A 27,938-nucleotide genomic window follows, 5' to 3' on the forward strand; every position below is an offset into this window, starting at 1 on the left:
TTTATTTAGACTAGTCATACGAGTGTTTATAGAATGATCCATATAAACAAACTATTTCAACTCAAACCTGCTCTTAGAAATTTAATCAAACACCTTTTTAGCAAAGTTTGGAACAATAACATTTGTGATTGATATAATCTGGCTCTGATATCACTTGTTAGGGAAAACAATTCCAATCAATCTCCACCTAAAATAATTTGTATTTGGACACTCTAAACTCTAATCGAAAAATTTTAAGTTTTTATTACAACCAACAACTACAAACCTAAGCTATGGAATTAACTATCACAAACAAACAATAATAACAATGTAGAGTAAAAAAACATAACACAATGAAACACAAAATATAACGTAGTTCGGCCAAATGCCTATTTTCACAAGAACAAATCATTTATAAGAGTGAGAAGAAAGATTACAATCAATTATCTCTTATCTCTTCAACACTTACTACAATCTCTCTTCTACAATCTTTTTCTTTACAAATTTTTTCTCTTTGCAATGTTTTTCTCTAAATTTTGGTTGTTCTCAAAATTGGATTTTTTTATCTCTCTCTCTCTTTTGTTCTAAGTTAAAAACCCTAACTTCATATATATAGTGTGTTTGAAATTTTAGGGAGATGGCGAAATTTCAATTCATTTAGCAAACATATGCTGAAACATGCTTGGTTCAGTAACTCGTTGCTACTCCAAAACCAAATTATAGATCCGGTACTGAGATACCGAATTGGCTTTACTTTCTCGATACCTAGCTGCTGGTCATGCCACCCATATTCGGTAGCAAGATGTTGTTTTCCTTAGGCTGAGTCCAATGGCTCCATATCCCTTTAAAAGTAGAGCTAAAGTCAACAGATTTTATATATAGAGAGTAAAATAGAGATAGAGAGTAAAATCTTTTGTATATATACATAGAAAAATAATGATAGAGAATAAAATATGTTGACTTTAACTCTATTTTATTGACTTTAGCTATACTTTATTGACTTTAACACTACTTTTAAAGGAATAGGGAGCCATTGGACTCAGCCTTAACAAGAGTTCCCAACACATGCATGGGAAAAAAATTAAAAATAAACCATTGGACACCACAAACGAGGGTGGTAACCGCCTAACCGGCCGCGAATGACCACTTAACCGGGAAAAAAAACTGCGAAGGAACAACGACTATTATAATCACAGACAACTTGTTTGTTATTTTCGTTTAACAAGCTAGAAATAAATGAACTTAATGAAGTACCCTCGGAGAATTTCATTAAAGATAAGAATGATGCATGATTTGATCATACGCAGCCAAAGTGGGCCACTACCCTTTTCATCATCAATTTTTTTTCAGGGACTCCCACCATCAAATCATTATACTTGACTATGCACTCTGGACTCGCAGAAAATGGAATGATAGGCATGATCATATTAGATATTATTGCAGTGTTCCAAGGACAGACCTCGGAAAAATACAGAATGAGGTTCACGTCGTCACTCTGGGAGTCTGGGATGACATGGCGTGCGTAAGTGCGTTTCAAATAAATTCTTTTAGCATGCCAAGTTGCCAACCATTACATCAGATGACGAGTGATTTTTAAGACTACACTGATGCACGCACGCTGTGCGTTTTGCTTCAAACAAAAAAAAGATAGTATCGGAATTTACATTAAAAAACAGGAACAAAAACATTTTAAAAAGTAGACAAGCGATTGAGAGTGTAAATAACTAAAAAATATAGGGGTAAAAACGTCATAAAAAATAGATAAGTGATTGAGAGATACATAAAAAACAGAAAAATAGTCCAGAGGACTAATTTGTGAAAAAAATAACTCCAGGGGACACTGTTTTTTGTGAGTAACTCACACGGACAAATTTCAAACCCACTATTTCAAAATTATGAACCATCAAGGACAAAATAAGTGGGCCCGACCCTTTTACTTTTTTTAAATGGCAATTATACCCTTCCGTGAAAATAACCCTCAAAGATAAATGATCCGGATTTAAAATAAATATTTTCCAATTTTACCATTTCTGTCATTTTACTATGAACAATGAGTGTTCATACCTTCTGCTGGTGTATGAACAATGATTGTTCATATCCAAATATGTGAATGTACCTTATACAATATATTGATGTATGAACATTGAATGTTATACCCAAAAGACTATGAACATCGAATATTCATACCCAATCAATGTTCATACCCAAGGACTATGAACATTGAATGTTCATCATGTATGAACATCAAATGTTCATACCCAATGACTATGAACATTCCCAAAGGACTATGAACATTGAATGTTTATACCCAAAGGATTATGAACATCGAATGTTTATACCCAATCAATGTTCATACCCAAAGACTATGAACATCGAATGTTCATACCCAAAGGACTATGAACATTGAATGTGCATGTATGGACATTGAATGCTCATACCAAGAACTATAAACATCGAATGTTCATACTAAATATACCGAGTCGTTTCATCTGGGCCGGACCGTTAATTATTTCGTGTCAGGGGTATACTTGATATTTAATTTATTCAATCCGTTTTTTATTTCGCGTCAAGGGTATACTTGACCTTTCATCTATCCAGTCATTGTGAGTTACGAAAAAAAAAGGTATCCTTTAGAGTTACTTTTTCGGCAATTTTGTCCTTGAGAGTCACTCTCTGTAAAAAAAATCTTAAAATACTATTGTGGGACTGTAGCTGAGGGGCGCGGATTTTAAAGTATTTAGATTCTTTTATAGGAGAAAAAAAATGGGAGTATTTTCATTTACTTTTGTCCATAAAAAAATTATAGGAGTCGCTACAGCTATATATATCACTCTGTTAGTGACTTAGTGTTATGGCATCCTGGAGGTCCAGCCCAATGGATTAGGGACATTAAAGAGGTCCACCAAGCCGATGGCACCGTAGAGACTAGAGAATCATGGAGTGAGAGGCAGAGGATTGGATAAAAGAAGTGGGCGGTGTAGTCTGTGGTAGAAAAGAAGGTCACGTGGTTGAAGGAAGAGAGAGAGATGGGCGAGAAAATCAATAGCTAGAGGGCCCGCAGTGGAAAATGTATAAAAGAGAAAAGTGAGAAAGAAGAAAGGAAGAAAAAAGGACTAACGAAAATTAGGTCACAACAATTAGCTAGAATGTTCTCATATATACCAATTATATTCATTCTCAATCTAGCAATGTTATCATTTAAATATGCTCCGGACTGGGCTTTATGTGCAAATCTTGAATGTGATCATAGTTTGTGATTTCAATTGGAATCTCGGAATTCCGTCTATTCGGTTTTTAGAAAAAATAGATATATACAAATTTTGAATTTTGCTATAAATATTTGAAATTATAGGTGGAATTTTAATTTTTTAAGATGTCAGAATTCTGGAATTCCAAAATCCCGAACTATGCATCAATGCATTGCATGTAACTTTTTGTTATGCGTTTTTGTTTAATTAAGTTGCACATGTTCCTCTTTGAACATATTGTATGAGCAGATCTAAGTTCACGACCATTTTTTTTTTTCTTTTTGTTTCATTTAATTTGGACCACATTGAGGTCTATACACATTACGTATGTACCCATACAAATTGGTAAAAGGGATTGAAACCAGTTAACTAGAAGGTTTAATAATGCGTTAATATGGGGTGGATAAATTTCTGTTTGAATAGATAATTTAATTTAGAAGTGTGATTCCTGTTTTAATAAGGGGGAATTCCTATTTTAATAGTTTAGAAGTGGGATTTTTGTTTTCAATAGGGAGAGGAATAATTCTCGTTTTAATAGGAGATGATATACATTAATGGTATGAGCTTTTGAATATATAATTTAATTTAGAAGTGCGATTTCCGTTTTAATAGTTAATTATGATAATCAATTTTATGATATATAATCTATTATGAATCACATTATTGTTTTTAAACTTAAAAAGAATTGTTTGGTAAAAAGTTATAGAACATTATCTCATCCTCAAAGTGAGATAATTCATTAAAACATAAACAAAAAGAAGTAGCTTAAAAAATGAGAAACAAAAATTATGGAGCTTTCCTCTATAAACGAGTTACCATATTTTAATTATTTTTGGTTTTTGGCAATTTATGTTTCTATTTTTGGTTTAGTCATAAAATAAGAAATTGATTTGTATTTGATTGTTTGGTATATCATTTATTCCATAAAAGATTATCTCAAAAATATTTAGGTTAGAACTAAGTTTAAAAACATAATTCTTTCTATTAATAATGGTGGCCAAACGGCTCCTAGAAACATTCGGACTTTCTGTTTTCAATAGAGAGAGGAATCCTCGTTTTAATATGATAAGACATGAATTTTTAATAGAGCTTGAAAAATACATTGGTGCGAGCTTTAATAAATTTATATACATACAAGTTTTTAGACCTAAACATATCCCAGACTATTTTCGATAGTTTGTGTAAATTAGGTAAGAGTTTAAGATATTTCTCGTATTTAAGAATCTAGAATCTTACTGAACTTAGAATTCAATGCTTACTCAAAATATTTTTTGTTTGTGAAGGATTCTTCATAGTTAACGTACGGTTCAAGTTGTAGATGTATTAGGAAATTAACTTTTGATAATTTAAGTGTCCACTTACGTGGCATATCTCTTTCTCAATAATGATATATATGCTTTAATATAGAGAGAGGATCGATGATAAATATAAGGAAAAAACACTTGGATATCAACTAAATAGGACAGGGCTAGGATTTCATCTAACGATGGATAAATTGAGGGTCACAATTCGCTGTGGTGCCTAAACGCAAGATTATAAATTAATTGGGACTCTTAATTTTGAAAAACTTTGAAACAGAGAAACCCATTTGTTTTCCAACTGTTATCTCTTCCATACGATTTAGAAATTAATTATTGAAAATCTTTCGAAAATTCAAAGAAGCCTTCCTTTTGTTTTCAATACAAAGTAAGCACCACAAAATAAGCACCAAACATTAATTCTCGGCAAAGAAGTTTGTGATAAATCCAATTTTTGGTCTTTCTATCTTGCTTCACCGGTCGGTTCAATTTTATAGGTAATAACGCCTCTAAGTTTATTCTTTTTCCTACTCAAATTGTCTTTATAAAAGAATGAGAATTATGCTTCGATCCTGTTTTGTAAGCTTTTCCATCTCTTTTCTTTTGTAGAACGAATTCAGTTGTTTATTCATACTTAATGAAGAATTCTTTTGTAAGCTTCCTCCTCAAATTTCTTATTTAAATTGTTCTCCTATAACTATCTGAATCTCCCTTAGAAACGAACCATTCACCATTTAATAGATAGAACAATCTTTGAATGGCCAAGTTAACCAAGTTAACCAATGGTTTTCTTCTTTTCAACTTGACTTCTTATGCTTAATCAATTTAAAGATTTCATTTATACATTTTAAATTGATCCTTGAGAGTTGGAATCAAGATTTTGAATTAATACACATTTAGCTACACTCGTCAGGTCCTTTGACATTCATGTATGGTCTGTATTTAAATTTTATTCAGCACATTTCCATCATATCACTTTGTTCAGGTTGCATGTACTCGATCATCCATTTTATATATACTTTTCATGCTATTTTATATGTTTGGGGAGGGATAGACCCACTCCCATTAGAGCCAATCCTGAGCCACTCCTAAAATGTACAAAGTCATATATGATCCTACCAGTTGAATTAAGAGCTCATATTTTGTAGATATGATCTTCCCACCATGAATAACATGCCCACCAAATTTTGGCTCATTCTCTAACCTAATCAAATGTTATTATGAAATCAGAAAATTATTGACCGTTAGATAAATGTTCAAAATTGAACACTAGTTTTCGCAAGGTTAGACATATCCAAATAGAATGAAATTTTGTGGGTATGCTATCCATTGTGAGAAGATCATATCCACAAAAAATAGAGTCTTAATTCAATTAGTAAGTCGATGAAGTGGCTCGGGAGTGGCTCTAATGGGAGTAGGGGTGTTCATGGGTCGGTTCTCGGTCGGTTATTATCGATTTCGGTTCTGGGTCTATTTTTAGCGGTTCCTATCAGGTTCGGTTCTTTCGGGTTTTTTCTTATATTTTGAAAACCCAGACCTATACCCATTAATTAAGTCGGTTCCGATTTCGGTTTCTTATCGGGTTATATATTTTTATTGCTATTTTTTTTTAATTATATAACCGAGATAAAAGTTGGTTTACGGCGACTATAACACTTATCATTGATATTTTTGTCCTATCATAAAAAGTAATGGTCCTAAATTCAATAATAATATTTGAAAGTTATCTAAAAATTTTAAATACATTCTTATACATTATACGCATGTGTATATTTTAAATCGAACATATGTATATTATACTATACGTAATGCGTCATATATAGAATAAATACCACATGTACCACAATTGTTAGTTAGCATTGCATGTATTCGTTATCTAATATATATACATGTAATATATCAAACGCATTAATGCGCTCATGCATTAGTTAATATAGACAAATTGCATTAGTTAATTCATAGTATACTGACTATAATGTAGACGTAGACACATAAACATTATTATTAATATTTATAATACACATATTTAATGTAATATTATAAAAGATGCATTTAATAACACACATTCACTATTATGCTAAATGTTATATATATTTAGTATAATTTTACACCTAACAAATATAGACTATATATAATAATAATGTTTGGGTTTGTCTTTATTTAGTGTAATATAATACTAAATTCTATATATCAAAATCAAACTAATCGGTTCCGGTATCCATCGGTTTTTTACTATTCGGTTCTAACGGTTTCGGTTCTTTATCGGGTCGGTTCTTGAAGACCCACTTTAAATGGGTCTAGCATTTTAGGACCCAGAACCTCTATAAATAGTTCGGGTTCGGGTAATTGGGTACCCATGCACACCCCTAAATGGGAGTGGGTCTATCCCTCCCTATTTTATATATATTCATCCATTTTATAACAATATTCACTTTTTCTTAGACTAAGCTTTGAAAGAAATCTTGGAAGAAGAAATGGGTGTAGTAAACTCATCCATTTCAAGCAGTGAATGAAACTGAGGTATGCAATTTTGGTTATTATTTTTTTGGGTGAATGAGCCTAAGGTATGTAATTTTCTTACCACATCCTTAGTGCAAAGATTTTTTTCTTTTTACAGGTGGATGTCAGGATGTGAGACCTCAGCGAGCAAGGGAGCCACAACAAGTTTGAGTTGACGTATGTGTATGAAATATTTTTCATACTATTTGCTCATAATTTTGTCATTTTTCTTCTCTATCATAAAATCTCATTTTATGTATTTTAAAGCTATCATTGAGTTTGTTTTGTCTATTTTTTCAATGTGCAGTCGAAATTCGATCATGGGGCAAGGATGCGTAAGAAAATTCAAACTCAAATGGTTAATACAACTGAGGTGTGTGTAATTTTCTTTAATGGCCAGGGAAAGTTCATATGTTGCAATGCTAGCACATCTTATTTATTAATTTTTTTTGGTAACAACAACCAATAATTGCTCAACGAGAAAGGCTGCCTTCGCAATGTCGAACTCAAACTGTGCATGAAACCCAGGTACGGCGTATAAATCTAAGGTCAGTATGTGCTTAAATGCCTCGATGACAACGTGAGTAGGATTAGGAATTAATTAGGAATCTTTTCTATCAATGTATAGATTATCATGGAACAACAAGTGGTGGCTGAATTTCATTGGGCAAGGGTATGAGAACAATTTTGATATCGAATTATGGATGATGCTCAGGTATGTATATTCTTCATACTATGTCAACGTTAAATTTTTTAGTTTGAAATCATATTTAGTCACTTGAATTAATAGAATATCTTTAGTTGATTTAGCGGGAAGAAATTGCGGAGGGTGCTCTTCTCCTGTATGGTCGTATGTAGGCAATTGAAAATCAGTAACATTGTTTATCTTCCATTGATCATAGATTCAATCATTTGAATTTATGAAACTTCTTTAGTAGGCATTTCTGTAGATTTCAACTGTCTCAATGAAAGCAATAACTTTCCTGTTCAAACATTATGTGGTCTCCATAAAGATCGAAGTTTCTAATAGTTTTCTGATATATAATATGGAATTTTCCTTTCCCTCAATTGATATTTCTATTAGTTTTTCACTATACACAACAAAGAAATGTAGATTAAGCATGTTGCCTATAAAATCATTCACCTGAAGTGTACATATATATGGAATTGGTTTAAAGTAGATAGTGATTCCAATGACTGCTATATTTAGTGTAGATTGCTTCGTGCTACCTTTATTTGGCTTTGTGTTTTTCTTTGTTTTTGTATTCCTACTTTAAATGGGTATTCTATCAGCATTATCATATACTTTTGGTTTGCTAATGTCTGCTTTGCTTTGCTTAACATACTTCAGCTAAATAGTGTGAAAATATAATGACATTTAGCACTTACTCAAACTTATGTCGGAATTGAAGGTATGCTCTTTTGTTTTACATATATTTTATAATGTAATCTTGAAACTGATCTTGTAGCAGAAGTAGTTAATGTGGATTTTCTTTATTGATATACTTCCAAAGTGAGAAAGTTGTATCTAAGGTTAGTTTGTAGCAACAACATTTGAAGCATAATTGGGGACGAAAATAGATGCCTTCTCATTCTTGTTTAAATTTGCATTGTGCGTTGGTTTTAGGTATTTTGTGTAGTTACTCTTCGTTTACGATGATTATTATTTTCCTACTTCATTCAAATGAAATAAATTCTTTACAAGCACTTTTTATTTGTGTTTTAGTTAGGTCATGGGTGAAATGTATAGGCTCTCATAAACTTTGTGCTGCATCTTAGGATGAGTTCTTATCATTATCCAAGTAATGACTAAATTGATTGATATTTGATGGTCGGGATGCGCTGAAAGAGATTAAGTAATTAATAAGAGGTCTTAATTGTGAAAATAAACAACAAACCTTTTGTTCTCTTTCTCAGTATTCTCATTCTAAGGACAGGTCTTAAACTAAAATGAAATGCGAGAAAAAAACAATTTGCAAATGTCAAACCCTTCGTTCTCCAAAGTTCTTCCCCTCCAAGTTCTCAATGCAAAAAAAGTAAAGCTTACTTCTCCCCATTCAAATATTGCGTGATACAATGGTGGATTTTGCATTCTCAACGAGGTATTCATCAATTGAGGTTCTTATTTTTATTTTCAATTTCCAGTTTCCAGTTTCCAACTTCAAATTGTTTATTTATTTATTCTTATTTTTCTCTCATCAATCTTGGGTTCCGTTAATTGTTTTTAATGGAAAGTTTAAGTTAATAAGTGATAATCTGATAATTTGTTTTTCTCTTTTGAACACGTATATCATTTAGGCAAAGCTTCATAGTGCTACCTTACTCACAACTCTATCTCCAATCTCTGGTGCGATGCGTAACTCACAAACATATGTTTTTGTTCACACACTAATTTATTTGTTTTTTTTGGGAATACTTTTCCAAAATTTTATTTCACAATCATTGTTATTTTTGGTTTTCATTGTTTTTTTTTTGTTCATAAATGGTTTGGAATGTTAAATTATTGTTGAATAATTTATATCAGTTCAACAAGAGTGGTGATTTACTATGTTTTTGTTTGGGGTTGAATTTGGTTTCAATGTTATGTTTTTGGGTGGTTTTCGAGTGCATTACCGACTTAAATGGAACTATGGGGTTGAATGTGTGAAGAAAAAAAAATACCTTCAATGGACACAAATTCATTCCCATAATCTATGTTCTGAACCATTGACGACTATCTTTTTCGTCTTTTTTGTAACGTTCAATCTATTTCATGTAGGCGGACTACAATACATTTTTCTAGAATTTCAAAGCCATTTATAGGACTTCCCATTAAACTTTATGTTCTTTGTAAGTCTTATGTTTTATAGTTTTATTTATTGTTAAGGCCGTATAGTAACATACAAGCAGAAGGGGAGCAATCTTTTAGACTTCATTTTCATTTTTTTTTTACGACATGAACATTGCCGTTCGATCCTTGCACTTTCTTTCTTGGTCTCTTTTATGCTTTTAAACCTTATTTCTTTTTCTTTCTTTTTTGTTTTTATGGAAGTATTTTTTGTAGTTCCGGGTCTCACATTCTTCGCTTCTTAGATGGAAGGCATAAAATTATCTTGGTTCTCTTGCTTTCGGAAAATATGGAATATTTATTTGACTAAAACAATATTTTCTTTTCCATTGTTAACTCAATCTATTTGCAGTTTATACATATTTCTATGTTGAGTGGTGAAGAAATGATAGAAAAAACAAACGAGAGTTTCATTGGTTGGTTTTAAGGGATCAGAAAGGTATAAGAAAGATATGTCACTCTAAAATAAGAACCAATGTGTTGAAAGGGAATAAAAAGTTGCCTCAACGGTCCTAGACAAAAATTGTTTGGCTGTTTGAGGCTTCATCTCAATCTCCCCAATGGGTTAGTGGCTGCATCTTTTATGATTAAAAGGATCTCCCAACTGTTTGCTAAATGTATTGCACCTTCACACGACTTTGGTATAGCAAAACAACTTTGGGTTCTATTGCGGTGCATATCTTGAGAATTATTCTACTTCAGGTTTGATGATTCGTTTTCTAATTTTTTTTTCCTCCCTTTTATGTGTCAAATGGGATGTGGAGAACATCTATTTATACTTTATACTTTTTAATTATTCCATACCTGAAAAGGACTTATGATAGGTCATTAACCAGTGTACTTCTTGAATTGATATAACAATATTTGAAGCTATTATTCCATCCCCTTCTCCATACATCCCATACATGTTCCCCTTCATATTGCATAAGTATTCTTTAACCAACATTCTTATTTGCCCAAATTCTTCATCTAACCAAAGTATATAAGGTTCACATGTTGATTAGGGACATTCTTTATTGGAATATATGAAACCAAATGCATTTAGAAACATTAACTTGACATATGTTTTTTTTTCCCATATAGCAACAGGGGGGGGGGTTGCTAGGGTGAAGGCACACCAAGACATCCATTTTGCATGTGTCTATCCCTACAAACTTCCTCTGTCATCACATATTGTACAGAATATGTATGCCTAATTTATGTCATGTTCTTACAATTAATTTATGGAAAGTTTTTTGTTCACCTCATGGTCATCCACACAAAAGTGGTGGAAACTTTTTTGTTCAACAAAAAAGAAATTGTGTTTTTAACTAATATGGGACTATGACGTGTGGTGATCATGTGATATTTATTTTGATGCTTGCTATATTAACTTGCAAAACAAAGGTCCTTGATGTAGTTAATATTGTTAAAGGAGCTTTTGTATATCTCTATCATAGTGAATGCTATGTGGTCAATCAATGGGTGGTGTCTAATTCATATTTACTTCACAATTGGTGGATCTTAATTAAGATGCGGGGGTATACTCAATTGATATACTTGACAGTTATTATACGCGTAGACATTTTTTGTTTTAATGTCTTGCTGCTATATGCATGTTTATGATTTGCACACACACACATATATATATATATATATATATATATATATATATATACGGTTTGTCTAGGGTGCCACTCTTAGAGTGACACCCTTATCTCACACTTCTTCTGGTCTCTCAGATCTGTTCATCAGATCACGGATCTAGTTCGAAATAAAATTGTGAAATTTCAAAATTTCAAACTAATTCAAAAACTGAAAAAACGAAAACACGAAATTCTCACTAAAACCCAATTCCATCGCTCCGGAGAGAGTTCTCTTGGCGCCATTAACGACCACTGAGCTCTCTTGACAACACTCAACCAACGACCAAACCCCACCAAATCGGTCGGTTTTAATCCCAAAAAACCCAACGCTATGGTATAGCCAAAACTCGATTTCCCCACTCTTCACAAATCGCGATTTGACTCCATTATCGCCTTTCAAAGCTTAGATGCGAACGTATCCATAATTATGGGCATCGTATATATTCGATACGGTGGACTTGCTTTATGGACTACTTATAGATGGAGAAAACTTCAGAACAATCGAAAACAGAGTCAGACTTCTTCAACAACGTCTTCGTTAACTTGTTGAAGCTGAAGAGCTTTCTTCTTCTTCTTCTTCAGCCACAATTGATAAACCCAAGGAATAGTTATTAGGTAATGTGTTTGAAGAAAATGTTAACCCCTCATTATATTTAGTTTTGTTTTTGGAATGTGGTTATGATTGTTTTTGGTGTTTTTTAGGTTGCCCGGCAAGGAAATGTGGAATTGGATCAGAATGGATAAATGGGTAGGAGTTATTTTTTGGCTTTTGAATTGATATTTTGGGAGTATTGATAAATTGATTAGGGTTTAGGGTTTTTGGTGAATGAAGGGTATTTTGGTTATTGTGATGAGTTTTACTGTAATGTGTTACGGTTTAAGATGTAGGTAGTGTGATATATTTGGTAGTTCACAAATGAATTCACATGTTTTATGGAATTCAGAAAATGCGCAAATGATAGTGTTTGTGATTTTTTGTAAAAGTTATATAATGTCTTTGAATGAATGCAGTTTCGAATAAGAATAAAAATTATTGCATTATGAACCATAGTTTTAGTATAGTTATTGAGGCCGTGACACAATAACTTCATATTTGATCCCTATGGTTTTACTTATGTACTGTTTCTGCCTATGTGTTTCCATTCTTAAGCAGTCATACACATAGGTATTTAAGATTGTTTGGCTATGTATGACAAGATGAGGCCTTCTTGTCGAAAGTAAGTCGTCGCCTCTAGCAAGGTATATGATCATTTATATAGTTCATATCATATATTCTACTACATTTTAGGGTTAGTGCATATTCATGACTCGAGTCTTTGGTACCAAGTCCTTTAGAATTGCTCACTAAAATTAGACTTTTATCGAAAGCAAAACCACTCAAATATGCATTGTGTTAGTAAAGTGAGATATGGGATTTTATAAAAGTGTAAATGAAAAACTGTTGCCACTTAGAAGTATGTTGTGGGCTATGAAACTTTTATGACTTTATATTTCTAGTGTTCTTACCTTCCATTTTTCTAGGAGCCGTAACTAAAACATTTCTTGAAGCTTTAAGTTTTCATATTAAATCTTTGTGGTGTTGTACTTTTTGTTTGTCTTTGTCATGTTTTAGTTCCACTAAGATTTCGTTTTATTGCAATTATCTTGCACTTATCCTTTAGTGACTTTATAAAGATTGAAATTCAGTTACTGTAAATCTTTCAGCTTTTGGAGCTTGATCATCAAATTGAAAAGAAAAGAAACACTATGAGTTTTTTGGAGGGCCGCAATTGTATTCTTAAAAGGTAGTTTAAGTATGTTATAAAACACTATGAGTTTTATAACATACTTAAAGTTGGAAAATCGGCTAAACTGCAGTTGGTTGATTGAATTTCAGAGTACACTTACACAACCAAGGTGAATGAAAAGATCGATGTATACAGTTTTGGGGTAGTACTCCTAGAATTGACTACGGGAAAGGAACCTAATGATGGAGATGAGCACATAAGTCTTGCCGAATGGGCATGGCGTCACTTTAATGAGGAAAAATCTATAACTAATGCCCTGGACGAGGAGATCAGGGATCCATGTTATTTGCATGAAATGAGTTTGGTCTTCAGACTAGGGATCATATGTACCTGTGCTTTACCTTCAAAGCGACCTTCAATGACGGAGGTATTGCAAGTCCTACTCCGATGTGGCCCTCAGCAAATCAACAGACAGAAGAAAACCGAGAACATGCATGACGTCGATCCCCTCGTAGATACAACTAGTAGCTACCTTCTTTGCTACAAGGATAGTCACTTGGGATCATTGAAGTACAATTCCAATTGTGCTTGATTATAAATAAGGTTGATGAGCTGAAGTTTTTCATGTATTTGTCTTGTGGCTGTACTTATTTATACTCGGGGAGGAGAAATAGAAATTTCATATATTATGAATTTCATGTATCAACTGTGCCTTTTCAAGATAAAACTATAAGTGGTACCGAACTATAAGTGGCTTATTTAGTTATTTTCACTCTTTTTGGCTTGTCTTCGGTGTTTGTGAGGCAACTCAATTTTAAGGGCAAAGTTGTGAGGCAAAAGGAATCAAAGAGTGTATAAATTGGTTCTAGCTATTGCTATCGCACCTTGAATCCTACCCTCGCTATTAATTACACTCCCTTCCACAAGACTTGGCATCCCCAGGAATAAATCGTTCAACATGATCGAAAACAAAGTTCTCTTTAACTATTTTAACTAACAAAATGCAAATAACAATCACAGCTAAGTCAAATATTTTGCAAAATGGAAGAAACCTAAAAAACTAATCGACCTTGGGGATAACTTATTTTCCCCTTGGAATGGATTCCAATAATTTGATTGCTCAATGTATGTTACAAAACTATCAAACACCTAACAATCAAATGTGTGCCGTTTTGGACTTTGTCCCAAACGGTGTGGCCATGCCGTTTGGCCTTAGTACCAAACGGTGTGGCCATGCAGTTTGGGACTAAGTCCAAACGGTGTGGACATGCCGCCGTTTGCCTTTAGTACCAAACGGTGTGGCCATGCAGTTTGGGGACTAAGTCCAACGGTGTGGCCATGCCGTTTGGGACAAAGTCCAAACAGACACGCCATTTTTGCAAGTTCAAATCCAAGCGATATGGCCACACCGTTTGGACTTAGTCCCAAACGGCATGGCCATACCGTTTGGCCACCAAACGGTATGGCCATGCCGTTTGGGACTAAGTCCAAACGGTGTGGCCATGCCGTTTGGGACTAAGTCAAACAGAACCGCGCCATATTTTTTGCAAGTTCAAAGTCCAAACGGCATGGCCACACCGTTTGGCCTTAGTCGCAAAGCGGTGTGGCCATGCCGTTTGGACTTTGAACTTGCAAAAAATGAAATCGTGTTTGGACTTTGTCCCAAACGGCATATTTGGCCACCGCTTTGGACTTAGTCCCAAACGGCATGGCCATACCGTTTGGTACTAAGGCCAAACGGTGTGGGCGGAAAGGACCAACGGGTAAAGAAAACTGAAGGGGAAGTGAAGAAATTGTACAATTTGTGAATATCCAAGATAAATAACATTGTCAACTAAGTTGGTCTCAAACGAAGTGTGCATATGGATTGTAAAAATACGTGTTTTCAACGGTCGAACTTGGCAAAATGCAATTTTTAGCATGGTTTCTCATCTCAGATCTCCGAAGTTTCAATCAAACGAAACATATAAAATGGCAGTTCCCCACGGAACTATATTCCTACAAATCAAACACATCCTAAGATTATTCAATTCGGACTTGGCTCAATGGGCATTCATGTACATCATTCAAATTTTTATTACACGCACTATTTGGTAGTTCGCGAAGTGTACACCGGAATCACAATCCTCTCGAACGTAAGTGGCCATCAATGACATTATATCACTTCGTCGGCAAAGTCTGTCAATTTGTATTTGCTTGGCTTAATGCGAACCGAAGAGCTTTAAGTTGACTAAATTTAAGTTAAGAATTATGGTTAGCTACTATATCACAATAGACAAATGTCATGTTAAAATCACCATTACATCCCAAAATGCGCAGTCCGTTTCAATATGCTCGGAGACAGAATGCTCCAATAGAATACATAATATGCCCGGAGACAGAATCCTTCAATAGAATACATAATATGCCCGGGGACAGAATGCTTCAATAGAGTACATAAACAACTGCGTCCTCGAATCCAAACCAATTTATTTTTCAAAGCTGAACAAAGGTAAGGTACAAATCTCCAACAAATGCACCCTAGTTACATTGATTTAGTCACCGCCAAAAAAGCTCTTGCAAAGACCTCGGGGGTTGGCGCCAATCGAGCTTGTTTTTCCATTGATCCGTCGGAAGAATCGTCTTAGTAAGGCAAAAAAAAAATCCATAATATCAACAGAAGGAAAATTTTCTTTTACTTCTTAGTGAGAATAATGATGAGACGGAGCACATACCACATAGTATGGAGCGCTGTTATGTGGTCGGAGTACTTCTCAAGTTCAACGTAAACCTTGAGATAACCACCAAGAAGAATGTCAGTTTAAAAAGAAAATAATAAGTGTAAATGTAAGAAAAACCTATTTGTTTATGGAGAATAGACCTCTTGGACTCCCTTATTATTAGTCATCAAGAAACTCCGGCGCTCCTTCTATTCCAACCTTTTTAGCGGCTTCTACAAGAAACTCCCCGCATCGCTTACAAAGAGTCACACTTGTTAATATTTCTAAAATAAAAACTGCAAACCATTGTCGCTATGATCACAGAATGAGCACTTGTCTCCTATATACTTCCCACAGGTGGGTGAAATAGCCGAGGTGCAACTCCTCCACAAGAGCATTTTGCTTATCGTAACCACGATGCCCCGCAAATGTTATGAGTCCGTGGTTATCTAAAGTGTTTCCCCTACATATTTAAGCATATCGGTCAATGTTAATTTAGCAGCAATTTCTTGATTCATCTATTTGTAACGATTGGAATTAAAGTTTGATTCAAGCTTACGTGAGCCCATCCACATCGTAGTCAAGACCATGACCACGGAACACCTACATGATTCAAAACCTCATTAACACCAAATGCATTGGACCAAAGAAACACACAATATATATAGATAAAAGAACGGAAGAAAAACCTCACCATTCGAGCTTTTATTCTTTTCAGATTGAGGTCCAAATTTCTCCCCTCAGAATGAACTTTCTTAACAACACCTTCTTTTGGAGCCGAAAGATTCAGGAAATAAGGGTGCCACCTGACCAGAAAATATAGTCTCGTTATCGTAGAAATGTAACTAACCAGTAAAATATAGTCTAGTTATCCATTGAAATGTAACTAAGTAAAATAGCAAGACAACAATGAGATCGAAGCAGTTGAAGGGAAGGAAACCTCAAAATCGAACCCGATCATTTGATGAGGCTATAGCCTTGTCTAGATTCTCGCCATCTTGCTAGTAAGCTAATGAACAAAGAGGACTTTATCAGCAAAGATAAGGCACTACACAAGTGTGAAGGAGGTCGCAAAGGACATGTACCAAGGGAGAAAGAATATATCGATTCTTGACTAAATAGTTAACTGGGCGCTTTGGCTAAAATCGGATTGAGTGTTCAAATTTATACATTAAAGGAAATTAAATGAATGAAATGCTAAAACTAAATTATGGTTCACAACTTTACATATTCATCATGATACAACATAAAAATAGAAGGAATTGAACCCTTAATGTGGACTTTGAACTTGCAAAAAATATGGCGGTCCCTCGCTCAACATATTGATAAGTAGAAAACTAGTAGCATTTGCGAAAGGGATTGCGTAACACCAAGCACTATGTGAAACTGAAATATTAGATCTAAACAACCCATAAACTACTAAGATTAGATCAGATCAAAGCATGATTATCATAAAAATGAAACAAACAATAATAATAAATCTTATGAAAATAAAAGAGTGAAAGAGATTTACAGTTGCGGTAAACGTTAGCATGCACCATGATTTTGGGTTTCGATTTTTGAAGAGGCAAATTTGTGAATCAAACTCGAAATCAATTCGTGAATCAATTTGTGGGTTTCGAAATTTTGGGTTTGATTTTGGATTATGAATGATAGCTATTGTTGATTTTGGGTTTCAATTTTTGAAGATTTTCTGTAGTGAGAGGAGAGAGAGAGAGAGAGAGAGAGAGAGAGAGAGAGAGAGAGAAGGCGTCGGTTTTGCTGGAGATTGAGAAACGAAATTTGGGAGAGAAACACTATAATTACCATTATACCCTTTATTTCAATTAGATTTGATGATCTCGAAACAGATCTAACGGACCAGAAGTGTGAGATAAGAGTGTCACTATAAGAGTGGCACTCTAGACAAACCGATATATATATATATATATATATATATATATATATATATATATATATATATATATATATATATATATATATATATATATTACATTCTGAAAGTACTAATAAGTTTCAGTAATCATTAATAACAGGTAAGTTAGTAGCGAAAGTTGAGTAGTTTGTTCAACATCTCGCTGAAGATTGCGGAAAAACACAATGCGGATACTCTAAGCAACGTCATAATAACTTCTTTTGTAACTTCTTTTATCAAAAAGGTCGTGTAACTCGATAGGTCATTTTTTTTTGTAAACGCAATGCAAGCTTTTCTCTTAGTAATTGCAACTGATGTTATTATTTGATAAATCTCATGGTCTACACATGTAAGACAATTGAAGCTTAGTTCATTTATAAATTTTCTTCTCATGAAGTCAATGCAAAGAACAAATTTAGAAATTATGTGCCAACAACTTAGTTTCAAGATTAATTCTGTAATTGTTATGTTATCAAATTACCTATGTTTTTCTTATTAAAAATGTTATACGTTAGTTACCTATTTCCACATGCTTTCAATGTTACAAAATTTTCAAAGAAAACTACTTTTCATCACTAAATAAGTTGTTATGTTTTTTAGCACACTACACTTTCGTTGTTGCCTACGAGATGCCCCTTTATAAAATCCATGTCGATGGCACGACCATTAACTAGTATGTTAATAGTATAAAACAACACTTTGATATCTATCTAATAAAAAGCGGGCTCCATCCGGCGGCTAGTATTGTATTTCACAAATTGTGACATGATAAATTCAAAGTCTTATAGGGTTTGTATAGTTTACAATGTTGATTTGAAATAGTACTGGGTCATCGTTGATTTGGTCAACAATGGCTGCTTTGTAAGCTGAGTTTTTATCATTATGTTAGTTGGGGTTCTTTTGGGCATAATTTGAAACAGTGGCGTGGGCACAGGCTATATACTGTATCCAAAGTATAATACAATCCTTGATAATTCTGTTTCAACAAATGGTTAGCCTGCTAACTTAGTTTATATCTATCTAATATAACAAAAACAAATAATGCTGCTCTAACTCTTACTCCTACTCCAATTAGTTATTTGAAGCATTCGCCAACAGGTATATATAGCTATGTATTCTCTTAATAATGCTCTATTTTTTTTTTGGTTTAACACTTCTTGTCTAGTGTTTACTTTTGTATTCACGTTAAATTACTTCTTCTCTCACAATTAATACTAAGTTATATAATGAACTAGTCACTTAATGACTATAATCGATTCCAATTACATTCGTCAGGCTTTGAACCCAAACATACCAAGTACTTACAATCACATTTGATTTTGTTAAGTTTTTAAAAGGGTTAACTAGTATTACCCTCTACTAGATGAGCCAATTAGGATTTTTCCCAACTAGATTTTTTTTTTTTGTGTATTTGGAGGAGACCCTAATTTCTCTATCTAGTTGAATCCTAATTGGCTCGTCTAGTGAGAGTGTAATACTAGTTAACCCTTTTTAAAATTTTAATCCTGTTCTTGATCTGGATCTTAATTTTTTTGTAGCAAAAACAAAAAAGATTTGGATTTATATAGCTAACAGATTATTGATGCCTCTTACTTGTACAATTTTGACAATTGAAGTGGATCTCCATACAAACTCAGGATTTGCAAAAAGAGATATGATGTATTGGACACTAGTGTCACGTACATCATGTACAGTTGATCGGATTAATTGGAGGACACGATTAACAAACAATGATTTCTATGCATGTTATCGTCCAGGATTGTGGTTATGACTTATGAGGGCTTTGAGTCTTCCATGCTTTTCTGAGAATACCTGTACCATACTAGCTTACATTCCTATCATATAAGATATGTAAGTTGCAATTTACATGTAAGTATGTAACTACAATGATTATTTTGCAAAATTTCACATCAAATGACAGCGAGTCACTAATTCAATGTAGTTTTTAATTTTTTATTGTATAGTATGGACAAAAACTCTTTTATAGAACTAGACCCATACTATCTAATAAGCAACTTAAAATAATAATGATAAAAACTAACTAGATAATTAAATGTATAAAATCTATTAATTATACGATGATTTAATTTGTTAATATTTATTGATAAATAACTTAATTCATATCACTTTATTATAGTGTATTGGGAGCTTAGTTCCATACACAACATGCAAAGCTTTCGTAAAGGACATCTACTCAGTCTGTGTAACATCTATTAAAATAGGCCTATTAGCTCAGTTGGTTAGAGCGTCGTGCTAATAACGCGAAGGTCGCAGGTTCGAGACCTGCATAGGCCATCCCAATCTTCTATCTTTATATTTTTTGATCTAGGAGAGTTGGAGCCCCTATATTCTCTCTCTCTCTCACTGTTTTTCATAGATACACAATATTTACATCCGGGCGTTTTTTACTTGTGACAAAAGGTATTATCATTATCTTCAATTGAAATAATAATTCTAGGGTTTATTTTTCTAACAGTATAGTGATAAATACACGTCATCTTTTTTGTAGATGGGCAATGATGCTAAGAGTAGTTTGATTCCTGTGGTCGGTATGTTATTTAATACAGATACAGACGCGTATAATTATTACAATAAATATGCAAAGAATGTTGGATTTAGTGTAAGGAAAAAAACCATGTACTCTGATTCTAAAGGTATAGTAAGAAGAAGAGATCTTTGTTGTTCTTGGGAAGGAAATTATCAAATGAAAGCGCAGCCGAAAAAGAGGAGGGAGGATAAGAGATGTGGGTGTCCAGCAATGCTGATGGTAAAGTTGAATGAAGATGGAAAGTATGTTGTTACTAGTTTTGTTGAAGAGCATAATCATTCTCTTGAGAATCCAAAGAATGCGCATAAGTTGAGGTCTCATCGACAGCTAGAACCTTCCCAGGTTGGTTATTTTTTTTTCTTTACACATAAGTATGTTTGCATATAGTTTGTGCCCATTTATAGTTTGTGCAGAGATGAATTTATGTACTGAGAAATCTATGGTCAATATATAATATCGTTTATATTGCCTTTGTTATAAAAAGTTAATTATTTAAGTGCACAAGGAATGGATCAAATGTCACGATCCTGCACGGCGATTTTTCAATAGTACTTTACTTGATTGAAGAATAGGATTTGGTATAACTGATAGGATGCCATGAGAAAAGTCTAGACATATAACCTGTAGTCAGTTGGATGACGTTCCTTCTGATGATAAAGGTGACATTTGTGTTCCTTGTTTCAATAAGACACGGTGTTCAATATTCTTTAGTTACTTATCTGATGTATAGTTAAGGAAAAGTTATTTATTGTAAATGATACTTCGGGATGTACTATTTTACTTTTGGGTACGGTTTGCGATATTGGTTGTTGGTTATCTATTGAAAATCAATTTATTGATATTCTTACTCTTTTATAGGCCAAGTAATAATGTGTATCTAAGAAATAACGGTGAATTAAATTCATTGGTTTTCTAGATGGCCAGCAAATCTCAATTGTCAAAAGAAGTTCAGGACTCACTGGATAATGATGCTAATGATGAATGTTTCAACATAACCAATTTAGTTCCTGTGGTTGGGATGGTATTTACTACAGATATGGAGGCATATAATTTTTATAATAGGTATGCAAAAAAGGCCGGGTTTAGTGTTCGGAAGAAAACCTCGTACTGTAATTCCAATGGTAAAGTGAAAAGGAGAGATCTTTGTTGTTCTTTGGAAGGAATTTGCCAAAAGAAATATAATGTGAAAAAGAAGAGGGTAGAGAAGAGATGTGGATGTGAGGCAATGCTTATTGTAAGATTGGATGAGAATGAAAAGTATGTCGTAACTAGTTTTGTGGAAGAACACAATCATCCACTTGAGAATCCAGAGAATGCACATAATTTAAGGTCTCATCGACAAACAAAACCTTCAGAGGTTGCTTTCTTGACAACCATGGATGCTATGACCAATCCTGTGCGTGATTCTTGTGGAGAATTAGTTTTCGTGGAGAATGCTCCTAAGTTGATCTCTCATGGGCAAACAGAGTCTTCAGAGGTTAGTGTCTTGACAACCAAGGGTGCTATAACCAATCCTGTACTAGATTCTCGTGGAGAATTAATACTCGTGCAGAATGCGCATAAGTTGAGGTCTCATGGACAAAGAGAACCTTCAGAGGTTGGTGTCATGACAACCTTGGATGCTATGAGCAATCCTGTGCATGATTCTCGTGGAGAATTAATTCAGACTGATTTGGATTCATCTTATTTTAAGAGGTATGGCGAATTATTCCACTATGCTCAAACTTTGGTAGCAAAAGGAGCAAGGACGAATGGGAAATTTGCTTTGGCCATGTCTGAAATGCTCCGCACAATATCAAAGTTGGATGCTGTCCCAGATTCTGAGGAACACGTTTGGACACTTGATAATAACAACTCAATGAATCATAAAGGCCTAGTTGAGGAGAGCATAGCGGGCCAGTTGGGTGCAGATTTGTTAATGCAAGACGGAATACGGAAGAAGTGTTCTGGTCAACCTGAGAGCTGCAAAGAAAGTGTGTTGGAGAAAGTGCCCAAAAGAAGAAAATGTTTTACTTCAGGGCAAGCAGAAGTAGTTGTTGGTAAGTCTGGTCTCCACTTACGTGAATAATATTTTATTGGTTAACCATCACATAGAATTGATAACAATGAAATACTCTCTTAACCAGGTCCCTCAGAGGCAATTCAGGAGAAAGATCAAAATCTTGCTGAGGCACCTATTACAAGTCTGGTGTGAAGCTACTTGATCTCTATTCCTATGATCTGATGTACTGTTCTTTTTATACTGTTAATCATTTTATTATGGCACCTTAACGCAGACTCCAGTTGTGGTACCATCTCAGGAGATTGACAATGCCTCCAGCGTAAATGAAATTATCTTACCCAGGTTTCAAGCACATTCTTTCCGACTACATACCTTTCACGTAATACCTGTTCATTTCGTGTAATCCAAGGTCTTGATGTTACCAACCTATAATCCTTGAGAGGTAGCAAACCAGCAAAACAAACTCTGAATGACCCTACGATTCTGGCCTTCTTCCAATTGAACAGGTTAAAAATGTTTTTAATCCACATTTATATCTTCTCCATCTCTTTCAAAACAGACGGCGAGTCGGTGAGCGTTAATATCTGTGTCTTCCATGTTAAGAAAACTTAATATTTCCCAAACCCCAAATCCTTCTCTTTGCAGGGATCCAAGTCCGTGTTCCATCAGGTTGTGAAAGTGAGGTGTGGATCGAGGGTGGCAAAACCATGGGTGAATTTTAACAAGAATGGGACGCGTTGTCATGTGTAAGTCATATATACTTTTGTTAGTTTTGTATATTTTCATTGTTATAGTGGTTTTCTTCGCCTTTTTTTTGTTGTCGGCACATGGTCATATAATTAAGGGTTTTTTGCATTTTGGTCATAGTGATAATAGTGATATAGTGTACATCGTTTATTGCACTTTGGTCCAAAATTGCCATTAAAGTGTGTTGACTTTACCTTGACTGTGAGTTGACCGAACAACTTATGTCTATTTCATCCATATTTTTCTGAAATGCCCATTACAAATATTGCTATTAAGAGTAGGACCAATTACTAAAAATTACACATGACATCATCTCATTCATTCAATCCAAGGGTGGAGCTTAGGCAGTTAATATTTTTTTTATTGAACACCGCTCCACCACCACCTCCACCCTCCATAACAACCTGAATCGGCACCATCATCACCATCCAAAAATAATGACCACCATTAACACAATCAACTACCAATCCAAAACCCATTTCTCACATTTTCACTTTAAGATCATATTTTCATGTTTGTTGACGATTTTTGAACATTCAAGTTTGTTGCTGATCTTTGACACTCAATTTTTTTTAGATTTTGGGTTAAGATAAGGGTTGTTAAGATTTTTGTCTTACTTATTAGGGAGTTTAAGTTGAAATTTCAAATACCCAATCTTATTTCTTTAAAATTCAAAATTAATTTTTGTAGTTTTATAGTGTTTTAAGTTCAATAGGACAAATGATTTTGATCTTTGTATAAAGTTGTGAGAGATGACAGTGATTGTTGAATGACGATGAATGAGGTGATAATTGAGTGGTGGAGGAGAAATTGGTGGTGGTGGTAAGATAGAAAGAAGATAAAATATAAGTTTGGGACTCGGTTACTTGAGATACACAGTGTAAAACGAGCCGTTAATTAAAAGCAGATGATTAAATGAAGGCCAATGATTTTAAGGGTAAATATGGTATTATGAAATTTTAGATGGGCTGACGAGGCCAAAGTGCAATAAACAATTAATTGTGAACCAAACTCTAATATCACTATTATTACTAGGACCAAACTGCAAAATATTAGTTAAGTGGTGGCCGATGATTTTAAGGATAAATGTGGTATTATGAAATTTTTGAGGGGCTAACGACAATTTTGGACCAAAGTGCAATAAACGATTAATTATGGATCAAACCTTAATATCACTATTATCACTATGACCATAATACAAAAAACCCTATAATTAAATCTGCTTAATTAGTTCTCCTGAGGTAAGTTCACTTTTCTTTTAGAAATTTCCTTTCGCTCCCACGGACAAGTCTCTTTTATTTCATTATGGTTTTGCACTTTTGCTGATCAATTGAGGGAATTTTTTGATATAAAGAAAAGATGATTTACAACTTAATCACTTAATACGAGTAGTTGGTAACTAGAGTCAATAATGCAGGACTAGTCACTAATTTTCTATTATTGATATTACCTTTTGTGATAAATTAAAATCAACTTAAAAAGTGATAGTAAGTGATTTTTTATTGAACTTGTGAGTCTGCTCAAACGTGATTTGGTTCCATTTGGCCTAATCTAATTTGGTCAATGATTGATGATAGACCTGCGGCATGGAATGGCAATCTCTACATTTTTTTTTATTGTTTCATGTACCTATTTATAGAAGTAAGGTCTCGGGTATTGGGCCAACAAGGTCTCGTAATAACTTCCCACCTTCGAGAAAGAAAACTTATGTAACCATAGAGGTCAAGCTCATGGGTTGTGAGCCCACTAGTTAGTTGCTACTTTATTGTTATTAGTATAAATAAGAGGTTTGTAATTAGGGTTCTTTAGAGTTGTTTTTGTGTTTATGAATTGTTGAGTTAGATTCAATAAAATGTGAGACTTTTAGAGTTTTGCAAAGTGTAGATTTTGATTAAGTGTTGCTTCCGCATCTTCAATCTACATTAAAAACTCATAAAAGAGGTCAATACGTTTAGTTAACCAAAGAAAAAAAAAGTTTCCCAGCATACTAGAACTCATGTAAGTACTGCATTTTGTATATCAGTCAATCCGGATCACTCTAAATTGGTATAACATTGATAGTAGTTTCATCTGGAGGTATCAATTTAATAATCAGAGAACGGTATTGATGAAAAACCCTCTCATTTTCTTCTACTTGTTGGCTTGTGTATAATATATATTCTGAAAATCGTGTTGGTGGTGAAATTGCTAACGCAAATAGTCTTGGTTTGCACACTGCACTTTCTGTTATCCACTATATCAGGAGCTTAAATCGAAAAGACGTTGTGACTTCTGATCCTTATTAGTGAGACATTTTCCATCATTATGTGGTAGTGATTAGTGAAAATTGGAAAAGAGAGGGAAGGAGAGAGCTGGATGCTTGATAAAAGATAAGAATTACGGTTTTTAACTGTCTCGGTGGTAGCCTGAAACTTAGACATTAGTTTGTATTTTCATGAACTATTGATGCTATTTGTTCCATTCAAGTTTTAATTAGATTTTGAAATTTTACTGCAAATTCTCTGAACATATTTCTAGATCTCTCGACAAGCTGATTTCAACCTGAAAAGAGGTGCTGACTACACATATTTGATCACCAGCAGTTTGCATAATTTGTGTATCTGGCACTTCTGTCAGGGTGGATTGCTCTTGGACATCACCACCGTGTTCAGGGAGTGGTTTGACAGTATCGAGCAAGAGGAACAGAGGAATGCATCAGATAAAGTATTTCTGCATTGTGGCTGTACATTTTAGTCTTCTTGTGGACAACCTTCCAACTTTAGTACAAAAATATATATATATATATATTTTTTTTTCGGTAAAAAGTACAAAGATATTTAGGAAGTGTAGTACAAATGTACAATAGTTTGGAGTCTGACTGTATTGATGAAGCGTACAACTTTTAAAGATATCAGACTCGGTCTTTATATATTACGAGTATGCGAACTGTGCTATGCATCGGTGTTTTTTCAAAATTTTAAACCTGTCGCTCTAACATCTCTAACATCTCTATGATAGTATGATTTTTTGAATTCTAGTTATAATCTAAAAAATAATATAAAAACATGAGGGGTTGAATATAATTTGAGTGACGTGAATGAGGTTTTCTAAATTATTTTAAATAATATGAAGTTAATTTTAATTTCAATAAAGTGAGAGAGTTTTTGGTAAATTGTTTAAAAAGGAAGGAGCTAATTAGAATAATTAAATGAAATAATATAAAAACATTAGGAGGGGTTGAATATAATTTGAGTGACGTGAATGAAGTTTTTTAAATTATTTTAAATAATATGAAGCTAATTCTAATTTCAATAAAGTGATAGAGTTTTTGGTAAATTGTTTAAAAAGAGAGAACTGATTAGAATAATTAAAGGAAGTGGTTATAAAATCATAAAATATAGATATTACAAATACACAGTTCGGTTGATAAATTTTCCTCCTAAAGATCCGGCTATCATATAGTGTAGAGATTATCGGAAAGAAAAAAAAAAAAAAAAAAAGAAAAGCCAGCCTGGTCTTTGTGTATGAAATGATTGGAATATGCTTTAATGTTTTTCACGGGTGTCATTCACTGTGTGAGCATATACTTACGTAATTGTCCACATAATTTTTTGTTTATTCAATCCCTTTCTCAATGTTACAAAGGAGGACTTATTGATAAGAAAAACAGGATAATCAGTGCCAAAACTTGAAATCAAAATTCTACTAATACTACGAAATTGTAGAAGATTAATACAACTAAAAGTGGGATTGCTAATGAAATAAATAAAATGAGCTCCCGTTGGCTAATGCAAGTATAGTAAATAAAATAAGTACAGTAAATCTTTATTGTATTTACCAAATTATCATAGCTTCGCGGTGTGTTTTATTATCTTCTCTTATTGCCTCCTAATTACCTTTCATAATTACCAAATGCCCTGTCATTTTCTCTATTTTACATTCTGTCCAAAATTAAGAGAAGACTTTATGGACTTATTTTGCTTAGGAGATTTGTTGGTTTGGTTAATTGAATTGGAAACTGCAATTACTAAATCTTAACTGACAATTTCACGCATAATTTATGTCCGTATAAACAACTTACGGTCAATTTCACGCTCATTTAGTATGTCAAAAAGACTAATCATATTAAAAACCGGAATCACACTTCTAAATTAAAACAAGATCTTTCCCCCAATTAAAAAATGGGTTTTTAAACTTAATTAGAATAATTTGTTGAAAAATTAAAATCGGCAGGAATCACGAACGGAATTGCGATTTGTTAGAAAATTTATATATGTATAGTTATGATTGTTGAACAAGTTTTTAAAAGAGCCGATGTGTATGCACGGGTCTACTTTATAGTCTTAATATTAAATCTCGCACATAGAATACTAACTAATAAACAACTTAAAATAATAATAATAATAAATAATAAAACTAACTAGATAATTAAATGTATAGAATCTATTAATTATGCGAGGATTTAATTTGTTAATATTTAATGGTAAATTACTAAATTCATTCCACTTTATTAGAGTGTATTTGCCATTTGGAACTAGCTAGTTCCATACACAAAATGCAAAGTTTTCATAAAGGACTTCAATCCAGTCTGGGTAATATCTATTAAAATAGGCCTATTAGCTCAGTTGGTTAGAGGCCAGCCTATCTTCTAACCTTTTATTGTTTGATCTTGGAATAACGCTCTCTCAAGAAGGTCGCAGGTTCGAGACCTGCATAGGCCAGCCTAGGCATCTTCTAACCTTTTATTTTTTGATCTTGGAACCCCTATATTCGCTCTCTCTCTCTCTCATAAGTTGAGGTCTCATCGACAACTAGAACCTTCTTGGTTATTTTTTTTCTTTACAC

The 27,938-nt window shown here is 33.6% G+C and overlaps 1 protein-coding gene, 2 long non-coding RNA genes and 1 other non-coding gene across 14 annotated transcripts; all 4 read left to right on the plus strand.

Annotated features, from left to right (window-relative positions):
• The first annotated feature begins 6,912 nt into the window (after nucleotides 1-6,912).
• On the plus strand, nucleotides 6,913-8,087 carry LOC147514052 (uncharacterized). The gene is made up of 4 exons (XR_015215880.1): nucleotides 6,913-7,045; nucleotides 7,143-7,201; nucleotides 7,332-7,552; nucleotides 7,653-8,087. It is a non-coding gene; the product is annotated as an uncharacterized LOC147514052 (long non-coding RNA).
• Nucleotides 8,088-11,933: 3,846 nt separating this feature from the next.
• LOC147514053 (uncharacterized) lies at nucleotides 11,934-13,903 on the plus strand. The gene is made up of 2 exons (XR_015217445.1): nucleotides 11,934-12,224; nucleotides 13,181-13,903. It is a non-coding gene; the product is annotated as an uncharacterized LOC147514053 (long non-coding RNA).
• A 6,135-nt stretch (nucleotides 13,904-20,038) lies between these two features.
• Nucleotides 20,039-20,112, plus strand: TRNAI-AAU (transfer RNA isoleucine (anticodon AAU)). The gene has a single exon. It is a non-coding gene; the product is annotated as a tRNA-Ile (tRNA).
• On the plus strand, nucleotides 20,053-26,068 carry LOC147514055 (uncharacterized). 11 transcript variants are annotated; one of them, XM_086597462.1, is made up of 7 exons: nucleotides 20,068-20,238; nucleotides 20,327-20,707; nucleotides 21,282-22,404; nucleotides 22,492-22,553; nucleotides 22,642-22,873; nucleotides 23,013-23,113; nucleotides 25,632-26,068. In XM_086597462.1, exons 2-5 carry the CDS (start codon nucleotides 20,327-20,329, stop codon nucleotides 22,768-22,770), a joined length of 1,695 nt encoding a protein of 564 aa, XP_086453588.1. In that variant the 5' UTR covers nucleotides 20,068-20,238; the 3' UTR covers nucleotides 22,771-22,873; nucleotides 23,013-23,113; nucleotides 25,632-26,068. The 11 variants fall into 11 exon arrangements, with proteins under 11 accessions (XP_086453589.1, XP_086453588.1, XP_086453591.1 ...); XM_086597465.1 differs by having other exon boundaries at nucleotides 22,642-22,709; XM_086597466.1 differs by having other exon boundaries at nucleotides 22,642-22,709; nucleotides 25,731-26,068.
• Nucleotides 26,069-27,938: the final 1,870 nt, after the last annotated feature.

Source organism: Coptis chinensis, chromosome 3, assembly GCF_015680905.1.
Source record: "Coptis chinensis isolate HL-2020 chromosome 3, ASM1568090v1, whole genome shotgun sequence".
Lineage (NCBI taxonomy): Eukaryota > Viridiplantae > Streptophyta > Magnoliopsida > Ranunculales > Ranunculaceae > Coptis > Coptis chinensis.

Coding starts and splice junctions, on each gene's coding strand:
- LOC147514055 (XM_086597459.1), top strand. CDS start 20,327: ATGGGCAATGATGCTAAGAGTAGTTTGATTCCTGTGGTCGGTATGTTA. Junction 22,554..23,012: donor AGGCACCTATTACAAGTCTG/GTGTGAAGCTAC, acceptor TTCTCTTTGCAG/GGATCCAAGTCCGTGTTCCA. Junction 23,114..25,730: donor AATGGGACGCGTTGTCATGT/GTAAGTCATATA, acceptor CACTTCTGTCAG/GGTGGATTGCTCTTGGACAT.